Raw genomic sequence first — 11,761 nt, 5'->3', positions numbered from 1 at the left:
AGCAAAAAAAAAAAAAAAAACCCTGGGGAAGAATTCCCACGCCTGGCTGAGGCTGCACTCACTGCGCTGGGGGGAGGTAGCAGTGCCCTTTGTGATGTCACAGAGACCTGCAGAAATGTGTGTGTCCGTGCACTCCCTGAGAAGCAAAGCAAGCAACCATTTAGTTTTCTTCAGCTGGTGTGGAATTCACTGACCTTCTGCAGGATACGGGACTTTTCTCTGCCTGCTCCACATTTTCTCACACTGTAGCTTTGAGTGAATGTGATACTACAGACAGTCAGGAGCATTAACACCAGGGCTCCATGTCGGCCAATGAAAGCAACTGTTGATGCCCAAACACAACCGCAGCTATAAGAGGGAAATCGACGAGTCTTGTGATCTTCATCGTCGGTCTAGACAGGGTTTAATCCCCCCCCCCAACTCGGCACTAATGCCATGTGCCCTCCGCCCCATCACCTCCACCCCCACCTCTCCCCTCCCCTCCGCATCTTTCGAACCCCTGCCCCCGCCGACTCCTTCCCTCCTCCCCCCTCCCCCCTCTGTCTTTGTTCTCATCACAACAAGCCCGGAGCAGATGGTGCCTCTGCTCTGCTCTGCTTGGCCCACGGTGACAGACAGCCCCTGCCAGCCAATAGCCTGCCGGGGAATCAGCTGACTGGCCTGGACAGCGCCAGGTGTTGTTGTAATTCTTCTTCTCCAACCGTAGGAGGAGGAGGGGTGGTGAGGAGGAGGAGGAGGAGGAGGAGGGGGAGGAGGCAACAGCAGCGGCGGCGGCGGCGGCGGCGGATGAGACGGAGCGCTGGAGCGACACAGCAGCAGACTCCTCGCGGGCTGCAGCAGGTCGACAGGAGGGAGAATCTCTCCGCAGGCAGCGACATGCGTCTCCCCGCCGAACCGTGGGACTGATCGGGACGCGCAGGCGGCACATGAGCCCCCCTTGTTGGAGAGGATTCCCCCTGTAACCCCTCGATCCGGCAGCGCTGCGTTATTTTCTCTTCGCCTCCAGACGCGTTGGTCTGGGTCGAGGTTCCGAGCGCCCGGGAGAGAGCGGACTGGACTGCCAAGGTGAGAGCCGGCTGGAGCAAAAACACTTCTGGTGCCGGATATTTATGTTTGGGTGTTTGGGTGATGGGTGATTCTGTATCAGGGAGAGTGCGGGGGGGGGGGGATCATGATGTCGCCTCTCTCCTAAACGCGGCGCTTGTAAACACCTTTGATTTCAATGGCTCGTTGGTGTTTTTTGTTTGTTTGTTTTTAACATGGTTGTGTTTTGATGGAACCGTGTTTGGTTCCCGACCATTCAAGTTCCTTAATGCCTGCAAGGGCGATGCAAAGAGTCGGGGCTCCACCGCGATAACACGCACTCAAGGACACGGTTCCCCCTCTTTCCCTCCGCACCAGTCGTGGAAACGCAGTGTGGTTTTTAGCGCAACGTCGCGAGCCGGATGGAGGGTTGAACGCGAGCAGCGCCGCAGATGAAAACCCGAACCCGGTGTCGTACCGGACTGAACCTTTAACGGCGCGCGCCATTCGCTCGATTCGACACCTGACGCGGAGCGAGTAACTTTGATGTGAGGGGTGTGGGGGATCGCTGTGGCAGCGCGGGCGTGCGCGCGCGGGCCTGGCGTGCGTGTGATTTGCATGTTAATGTTTGAGTGTCTGCAGATGATTCTCACTCCTGCAAGTCTCAGGGCGCTGCGCTCGCTGTGTGGCAGGAGGAGGAGGAGGAGGAGGAGGAGGATGTGCTGACAAGGAGGTTGTGTTTCTGCTTCTTTTTGCACTGGCAGGGGGTCCATTGTAACCCCCCCCCTCCCCCACACACACACACACACACACACACACACCACCACCACCACGACGCTGCTGCTTCTCCTCTGTCTCTGCAGCTGTTGCGCCTTTGTGACGCAGGAGGACAGCTGACTTCGCAGCCCCTGAAACTTTAGTCACACAATGACTGAGGTTGAGGTGCTTCAGGGGATCTAGATGTATTGTTTTAATATGCACCCAATACCCCCCTTCCCATCCCCCACTCCACACACACACACACACACACACACACACACACACACACACACACACACACACACACCATCATTCACAAGTTTAAAAGAAAACAGTTCAGTCACAGAGGAGGAAGAGGAGGAGAGGCTGCTTCCTGCCTCCACTGGTCGCATCCTTCTGTTGTGTTGTGTTGTGTTGTGTTTGCAAACATATGACACACTCGCTGCATGCTAAGTGGCCAACGGGCTAATTGAATGGCGCAAGAGAGCTCAGACACTCTTAAGAGTCCAATTGTCTTCTCCTGAACTTGATGGTTACAAAGCGGCGTGTGTGTGTGTGTGTGTGTGTGTGTGTGTGTGTGTGTGTGTGTGTGTGTGTGTGTGTGTTCCAAGCAGGTGGGTTGGTGGCTGGGGAGGGATGGAGGGGGATTGGAGGGAAAAGCTCCTCCATCATCATCACCAACAACAACAATTAGGTCCCGGGGGTATAAGACGCGGCGTGGATGGAGAGGAGAGGGGGCGGGTTATTGAGCTCATCGACACAATGCGAGGACTGTGTGGCTATTGAGATGCAAAAAAAAAAAAAGAAGAATGTTGTCAGCTGGTGGCGGAAGGTTTCTTGGTTCCTTGTAGACAGCAAGGATGTTCCTTGTCAGAACAGTGTGCAAAGTTTTAATCTGAAACAGTTAAACCTTGAGACACAGAGATTGTTCACGTCAAAAAATTCACTTCTTACTTTTCTGAAACAGAAATCTGTGCCTCCATCCTGCTGGTGAACGAACCAGAAACCAAAAACCAGAATATCAATTATATTAAATTAATATCAATATCATTTTACTGCTTTCTCTTGCTCCACTTTCAAGAAGTGTTTGTTACAACAAACTGCAGCGACACCCTTTGTGATGTCACAAAGGGTGTGGATACATTTCCCGGCTTAGTCAGGGTTCCAGACCACCATGTCTTCCTAAAGAAGCAGCTTTAGCAGGAGGCTGCAAACAGAGGGCTAAACGTGCTACTTTCTGTAGAGCTACTTAATTAATGGAGCGAAGACACTTAAGAGGAAAATCAACATCTGGGAAAACTCAGATTGTCATCTTAAGTTGAAATCATTGCGTTTAAGAGCCCTGGTGTTTGCAGACACAAAACTAAAAGTTGGAACTGAGTCAGAGAACGAAACCTAATTTTTCTCTGCCTGGATGTTTGATGGCCACGCAGAACTGTAGTTGACATTTTACTTCCCCTTCCCATAATAAGACTTCAGCTGCCAGAAATCAATTCATCGAGGCTGCGGGTCGTGAATGGGGCCCCCTCCTGGTGGACGACGGCGTCCCTGGAGGATTGTTTTCTTTTTCTTTCTTTTTTTGCCCTCCGGTTGAAGGTGAACTAGAGTGAGAGGTGCAGCAATCAGGCTGCTGTGAAATCAATGACCAGAGTGTTGCTGGTGATGAAGTGGTCCACCTAACATCTGCTTCAATAAAGAGCAGGTCAGCGTGGGCACTTAAACGCTCCTCAGCAGCTCCTCCGAGTGGGACGCGTTTGTCAGTTAGTGGAAACTAAACGGCCGTCGTCTGGCGCATCAGTAAATCAGAGGAATTGTTCTTTAAAGGCTCCACACTACACCTGTTCTCAGCTCTTTACCTTCATTTTGGACTCCAGTTTTAGCAAGACCTGAAAACTCTCTGGTGCTCCAGAAAAACAGCACATTTAGCCACGTGTTTACAGCCTTGTGCTGAAAAACTGCTACTTTGTTGGACACGTTTGAAAGAAATCACAAACAGGGCGGCGTCCAAGGACGGGTCCAACCTCTGACTGGGGGTGTCCTCACTAGCCAAGGAGAGGTTTTGTCACATGGGGTGACATCACAGCTCCATTTTTCTGAGTCAAGCAAGTGTAATTAGGTTTGTTGGACCTTCTGCATGTTTATCAGGGACAACACACAAGGCATAGTCAGGGGCTGAGTGGGCTCCTGGCGTTCAGCCCCTTGCCCATTGGCACCCTTTGACATCACAAAGTGGCAGGACTGTTATCCAGCACACATTGTCAAACAAGCAAACAAATTAAAGGATGAACTTTTCTCAGTTCCGTTGAGTTCACAAACATACACGTACAAATACAAGAGAACATAGACGATTGTTTTCCATCGATGAAACAATTTATTAAAGGGCAGAGGCTCTATTTTAGCCGTCTGTTTACATGGGACTCTGCAGTGAAGCCTCGCTGCTTTTCCAAATCCGTGAGGACGATGAAGGGCTCCACAATCCGTTCATCAGCCGAGGAAAAAGATCCAGTTTGCTTGCTGCTGCGCGGCTCTGAACAGGCTTTATTTTTAAACCCCCGCGGTGTGTTTTTCTTGACACTCTTGCAGTCAGCCCGACATATTCTCACACCTTTGGGTTCTTTTGTCACTTGGCTGCTACTGCTGTCGTCGTCTAATTTGGGATCCTCATTATTTATTTATTTTTCTGGTTATGGATTTTGTTTGTTTAGTGCTTTTCCAAACAAAAAAAAAGTTATGAGGAGCTTTCTGTCGCCTCGCATTGCAAAGAGACGCGTTCGCAGACTCAGTGGGATTGTGTGTTTTGTGTGTGTGTGTGTGTTTTCTCACCTGCTGCACCTGTAATCTGTTTCCTCTCATATTTGTTTAATCCTCTGTGTGAATGTGTGAGTGTGTGAATGTGTGTGTGTGTGTGTGTGTGTGTGTGTGTGTGTGTGTGTGTGTGTGTGTGTGTGTGTGCGTGCACGCGTGCACAGATGTCAAACTACAGCTTAGAGGGGAACCTGCGCAGGCTGGGAAAGCAGGATGTGCGTCTTCACAAATCAAATTTTTTTTTCTAATGTTTTATCATATCTCATGTCACGGCACACTTCAGCGTGACTCACTTTGGCGTGTGGAGGCTAAGTGTCATCTGACTCACCAGGATAGCCAATTAGAACTAAACCTTGTGTTGGCTTCTGCTAGTAGACTAAAAAAAAAATAACAAAACAAAACAATTGCATCCAATAACACTCAAATATCAACCATGATTTTGGGCCTGAAGGATAATAAACAGCATTAAATATAGACTTTAAATTCACTGCTGTGTGGACTAGATTATTATCATTATTATTAGGCCGGCTATTTTAAGGTGATGTCACACCTGCAACCTCAGCGCACAGCGTCACAGAAGGTTTCCAATTCCCACTTCTTTTTCGTTGTTGTTTTTTTGTCAGCACCTTAATTGACAGGCGGAGTGACGGGTTTCTGCTCGATGACACCCCAGCGGACTGACGAGCCCACGTGGCTGTCGCATGTCTTCACATTTTTTTATTATCATGTTAACTTCATCCAGTGAATCCAGTGAAAACGCCCCCTCACCTCATTTGGCTGAGATCGAGTCCAGTTCATGGCAGAAGTGTCCAGAGCCCTGTGTTTGTTGTGTGTGTGGCCAAAGTTTTTCTTGATTTGTGCTCTCGGACTATAGGAAACAAATAAGCGGCTTGTTGCAGATAATTTATAGTCATTAGAGTCGTTTCCTTGGGTTTGTTTTTTTTCCCTCCCCCTTCCGCCGCGCACTTAAAAACCCATCTGCATTCAGTGCCCATGTCCTCAGCACAGCTACGCTTCCTCTCTGGCCTGAAAGCACTGCACAACAACATCCTGCCACCTCTGTGTGGTGCGTTCAGGGCCACGTTAATGGACTCTCGCAACGGCACTCACCTCAATTTTCATTTTTTCTGCAGAGCTGAGAGACGGCGGTTGATGGAGTTTGTCTACTCCTGCAGACTGTCACTCCAACATCTCGTTTGAGTTTTTGCCTCACTCAGCTGCTGTTTACGTCGCCAAACTGTGTTAACCGTGGCCTTAAACGCACCCTGAGCTGTTTCACCAGCGCTCCGTGATGCACCCAGGCTTCACATGGAGCACAAATTAATTTATCTGCCTTATAAAGGAGTTTTTTTACTCAACAAAAACTGGATTTTTTTTTCATGTATTTTCTTAGACGCCTATGAAAATACATGAAAAGCCCAAAAGACAGAAGCGTTTGGGAGAAATCCTGGGTGACATGCAGCTGTTCTGCACAGCTGCGTCAGAATGAAAGCGCCTAATTCGCCTAATTTTCTCTCGACACCCAGAGAACGCGGCTCCGCACCAGATAATGATGTTAATGCATCTCATCCAACCGCAGGAAATTAAACGTTAGGGCGCTGCCAAGATCTGAAAATCTTCACCTCGCATTAGTGGCTAGTGGTTAATCTTCTGCTTCTCTGAGGACCGCTGAGACAACACTGTGAAATTGCATGATCATTAATAGTATTCACAAGAATAATGACGATACTCTTACGATAACGAAACTTTTTCCTGCCTCAGATAAAGGGAATTAATAGCTTATCATGTGATCTAAATCTTGATTAATTTTTCATGAACTTGAAAATGAAAACATCCTATTTGAATAGAATTATTTTTTTCAATCAATAAACAACACTCTTCATTCTTCTGAGGTGAAACCACAATAAACAGGTTCATAATTGAATAGATTTTCATGTTGTCGGTCGATCTTCTACCTGCCGTGTGTGTGTTATTGTTTTCCTGTGGCTCCCACAGCGACAATCGACCTGTGACGCCAGGAAGTCCCGTCAGCTCCCAGCTGCTGCCGGAAAAAAACCAAAACAATCAACAGTATGTTGCAGGACACTGATTCAAAATGTTTAATGTGATCATATTTCTTTCACAACAGCAATTTGGTGTATTTAAGTTACTTTTGTATTTTATGGCCAAAGTGAAACTGTGTCAGGGACCAAGTAGATTCCACAGCGAGGGGAGCACAACCGAAAGTCAATAAAAAAATAAAAAATATACCAATTTTATGTCCAGACAAATACATCAAAATGTACTGATTTTGATGATGGACACATAGACCATGAAGAAAGTCTTAAGATTGCTGCTAGTCACAGGCTCTTTCTTTTCTTCTGGCCTTTTTTCCCCAACTTCTTTAGATTTTCAATTATTCACAACGCCGGTGTGTGATCTAATCTGTCTGCTCCTCCATCTGCTTACCTTGACTGCCGCCTTACAACCCACAGTGATCCCAGGATCCCTGTTTCACCCGTGCTTCGCCCCATCCCATAGGGAAATCCCTCGGTATAGGAGGAGCAGCGGAGGCAGCGGCGGGGATTGTTGCCGTCTCCCCGCCGCTGTTGCCAGGCAGTTTGCACGGGGATGAATTAGTCAGCTCTCTTGTTTGAAAAGCCTCTTAAGCGCTATCTCCTTAAGCTGCTGTTGACCACAAAGCTGCGTGTGGCGGAGGAGGCAAATTGTGCAGTGGCGTGTCGCGGCTCTGAGCTGGGCGGGTGGGTGGGTTGTCGGGCTGGTGGACAGAATACTCAGCATCTAATAGGATGATTGACTTCCCAAACTGTTCCCGTAGGAAAGCTAAAGTCCTGCTAAACCTAATCGTGCCCATGGGTAACTGGGAGGGGCAGGACTGTTGTGGTGATGGAGCTTACTTGGCATTCATCATCAACCGGGTGCCTGAAAAGTTTCAAGTATGTAGGTCTTCTGAAACACGGCTGGCTGGCTGAGCTAAAGGCTGAAATTACAGCAATGATCTGCTGATGTTTGGTAGGTCAGGTGACAAATATGACTCACATCTGAACTATGCTGTGGCTTTAGCAGTGTAAGACATCCGTTGTTCTCTGGGGCCCTTCATTTGTGAAAGGGTCTGTGCACAACTCTAGCAACTGCCTCCTGAAAATCTCCATTTGCAGACAAGAGCCCTCAAAGAGTCTGAGAAAGTTTTCCTTCATGTGCCCAGCCAGTCCGCAGAAAGCCCTTAACCAGCTGCGAGCCCCTTTCTCATGTCTGTCCCAAATTCAGAACGGCGAAGGCGCCTGCGGCAAGCACATGCTAATGTCTGTAGTGTTTCATGGCGTTGTCAAAGCAGGCCTGTTGGACGGATGAAAACAATCTACACTGAGTTTGACATGACATGCATGATTACGTGCGTGCACGTGTGCGTGTGTGTGTGTGTGTGTGTGTGTATCACAATGATATGAACTTTTATCATGATTGCTCTGCTGAGAAAGGAATAAAATAAGTCTTTGTTAAACTGGCTGAAATAATGCGGTACTTCCATGAATGACTATCTGAACAATTGTTGTCCCACATACTAAATACTTGATTGAATTAGTTTGAGTGCTCAACATAATTTACATTAGATTGTGTTTGATCATTGCTGAGTCATGTCCTGCACGGCTTTCCAAAACATTGAAGACTGTATAAGTGTTAAGTTATTAACCAGCAACAAAGTCTTTCTCTCTGTAACGCAAATGTGTCTCTGTCATTGCAGGTTTCCCTTCAGCTCCAGGATCTTTTTTTATGACAATTCAACTTGTACACTTCAGCTCATCATCATTGGACTGTGAACCCAATCGGAAGAAAATCTGGTTGATGACCGCGAGACACTTTTTTCCAAAGTCGCCCTCCTCTCCTCGTGTCTCCCCCAAAACATGGCTCAGGAGAGGTCACAGTGCCACCAGCTGAGGCAGGTGCTCGCTGGACTCCTGCTGCTCTCGCTAGTGGGACTCTCCGTTGTGCAGAGCAATGAGTGCCCACAGATGTGCGTTTGTGGGATCAGGCCCTGGTTTACGCCCCAGTCCACCTACAGAGAAGCAATCACAGTGGACTGCAACGACCTGCGCCTGACAAGAATCCCAGGGAACCTCTCCAGTGACACCCAGGTTCTCCTCCTGCAGAGCAACTACATCGCCCGGACAAGCGAGGAGCTGGAGCAGCTCTTCAACTTGACTGAACTGGACTTGTCCCAGAACAACTTCAGCAACATTCGGGATGTGGGCCTCATCAACATGTCCCAGCTCACCACCCTCCATCTGGAGGAGAACCAGATCACAGAATTGTCAGACTACTGCCTGCAGGACCTCAGCAATCTGCAGGAGCTCTACATCAACCACAATCAAATCAACACCATCGCACCCAACGCTTTCTCTGGGCTTCACAATCTGCTCAGGCTTCACCTCAACTCCAACAAGCTCAAGACGATCATCAGCCAGTGGTTTGAGTCAACACCCAATCTGGAGATTCTCATGATCGGGGAGAACCCTATCGTCGGAATCATGGACTTTAACTTCAAGCCCTTGAGCAACCTCAGAAGCCTGGTTTTGGCGGGGATGGATTTGTCAGACGTGCCTGGGAATGCTTTCGTTGGCCTTGACAATCTAGAAAGTCTGTCCTTCTATGACAACAAGCTGGTCCTAGTCCCTCAAAGGGCACTTCAGAAGTTGCCCAACCTCAAATTCCTGGACTTGAACAAAAACCCGGTGCACAAGATTCAAGAGGGAGATTTCAAGAACATGCTGAGGATAAAAGAGCTGGGCATAAACAACATGGGAGAGCTGGTCTCTGTGGAGCAGCATGCGCTGGACAACCTGCCCGAGCTCACAAAGCTGGAGGCCACCAACAACCCCAAGCTGTCCTTCGTCGACCGCCGGGCCTTCCGCGACGTGCCGGCATTGGAGAGTCTGATGCTGAACAACAACGCCCTGAACTCCCTCTACCAGTCCACAGTGGACTCTTTGCCCAACTTGCGCGAGATCAGCGTCCACAGCAACCCCCTGCGCTGCGACTGCGTGATCCGGTGGATGAGCTCCAACAGGAGCACCGTCCGCTTCATGGAACCGCTGTCTATGCTCTGCGCCATGCCGGCCGAGTCAAGAGGCCAGCAGGTGCAGGAGGTGCTGCAGAGGAATCTGGCCAACAAGTGCCTGCCGATGATCTCGCACGATACTTTCCCTGCCCACCTGAACCTCGACATCGGCACCACCGTGGACCTGGACTGCAGAGCCACGTCGCAACCCGAGCCGGACATCTACTGGGTGACGCCCATGGGAAACAAGGTGATGATGGACACCATGTCTGACAAATACCACCTCAGCCATGAAGGGACCCTGAGAATCTCCCGAATCCACCTGGAAGACTCAGGCAGGTACACGTGCGTGGCTCAGAATTCCGAGGGGGCCGATACAAGGGTGGCAGTCCTGCGGGTGAATGGCACCTTGCTGGACGACACGCAGCTCCTGAAGATCTATGTCAAGCAAATGGAGTCCCACTCCATCCTGGTCTCCTGGAAGATTGACTCCAACGTACTGACCTCCAACCTCAAGTGGTCGTCGGCCACAATGAAGATAGACAACCCGCACATCACCTACACTGCCCGGGTGCCTGTGGACGTCCACGAGTACAACCTCACGCACTTGCAACCGGCCACCGAGTATGAGGTGTGCCTGACTGTCTCCAACATCCACCAGCAGATGCAGAAGTCCTGCGTCAACGTCACCACCAAGGCGGCGGCCTTTGCTGTGGAGATATCCGAGCAGGGGACCAACACGGCGCTGGCGGCCGTCATGGGGACCATGTTTGCCATCATCTGCTTGGCCTGCCTGGGGGCGTACGTCGCCAAGAGGTGGAAGAGGAAAAACTACCACCACTCGCTGAAAAAGTACATGCAGAAAACATCGTCGATACCACTCAACGAGTTGTACCCTCCGCTCATTAACCTGTGGGAGGCGGACAGCGAGAAAGAGAAGGAGGGCTCAACAGAGAGCAAGCCCAGTCAGGTGGACACCACGCGCAGCTACTACATGTGGTAACGCCGACTGTCCGGCAGAGGATTTGAGGAGCACAGCGACATAAACACCTACTTCCTTGTTGTAAGAGTGGACCGAGTGTCATTTCTTTGGCTTCATGACTTCCGTTTTTTCTTGTTTTCAACTCAAGATTTTCTTGGACTTGCTCTTTAAAAGCAAGAACAGCAACTTTTTTTTTCTTTTTTCCAACTCTCTACTTTATTAACATAACGCCTTTCACCTCTCACTCACAGCGAACATGCGACATGGCAGCTTTGTCGGCGCCCTGGACACTATAGTCACCGCTTTATTTTTAGCACTTGTTTTGAGGAACGCAGCATGAGCACCATCACCGCGTCGGCACAAGTGAGCGGAGGAAGAGCTGAAATCCAGCCCGTGGTTTTTTTTGTTTCCGTTTTGTTTTTGTTTTTTGACACTTTTCTCCGGCGGAGCTGCCAGTTTTCTTTCTCTCGTTGAGCAGTTTCACTGTTGACTGTTGTGCACTGAAATATATCTACATATACTAATTTGTCTATCAACTCAAATATAAGCTGACAAAATATGTTTAGACTTTATATACCGTCTATTGAATAATGTTAGCATTTCACTGTAATGTTGTATCAGCGACGATTTAAACAGCGTTTTGTACATGAAATAACCGTACGTTTGGTTTAGACTTGCATTTACGGAGCAGTTACTGTAAACCAGCAATAGAAATATGAATGTTATCAACTAGGCAAGTAGACGTAAGGCTTTTTAAATTTCTGGACTACTTCTTTAAAAAAGAATTTGTTTTCTTTCTTATTTTTGTTAGAATGTGTCTACAATCACTGGATTTGTTGTGGTTTGCACACACAAACATGTTGTTTATTGAGGAGCTGGTTGAATAAAATCTTCTTTCCTCTTATTTTTTATAAAACCATGATTTCGCCGCCAGGAATCTCTTTTTTTCTTTCACTTACAAATCAATTAGACTGCTCTGTGCCATGTGTAAAAGATGCTCGGTGGACTAAACTGTCCAAATTTTCAACTTGTCCTCCAGCCAGTCCTCTGCATGCAACTTCAACACAAAGCAGAGCTCAGTGTTGTTGTGCACACTGGATGGATGGAGCACCAGTGAGGGTGTGTGATGTTGAGTGACA

The 11,761-nt window shown here is 48.6% G+C and overlaps 1 protein-coding gene across 1 annotated transcript; it reads left to right on the top strand.

The window, feature by feature from the left end:
* Positions 1 to 756: 756 nt before the first annotated feature.
* Positions 757 to 11,542, top strand: lrrn1 (leucine rich repeat neuronal 1). Its single transcript, XM_076047960.1, has 2 exons — positions 757 to 1,065; positions 8,327 to 11,542. The coding sequence occupies exon 2, from the start codon at positions 8,487 to 8,489 to the stop codon at positions 10,641 to 10,643; it is 2,157 nt and encodes a 718-aa protein (XP_075904075.1). The 5' UTR covers positions 757 to 1,065; positions 8,327 to 8,486; the 3' UTR covers positions 10,644 to 11,542.
* The last annotated feature ends 219 nt before the right edge of the window (positions 11,543 to 11,761 follow it).

Source organism: Nelusetta ayraudi, unplaced genomic scaffold (assembly GCF_046127955.1).
Source record: "Nelusetta ayraudi isolate G7.1 ecotype Tasmania unplaced genomic scaffold, CSIRO-AGI_Nayr_v1 ptg000096l, whole genome shotgun sequence".
Classification (NCBI taxonomy): domain Eukaryota; kingdom Metazoa; phylum Chordata; class Actinopteri; order Tetraodontiformes; family Monacanthidae; genus Nelusetta; species Nelusetta ayraudi.
This window is presented reverse-complemented; position numbering and strand designations above follow the sequence as displayed.

Bases quoted from the DNA above. Each gene is read 5' to 3' on its own strand.
- lrrn1 (XM_076047960.1), top strand. From the start codon at position 8,487: ATGGCTCAGGAGAGGTCACAGTGCCACCAGCTGAGGCAGGTGCTCGCT.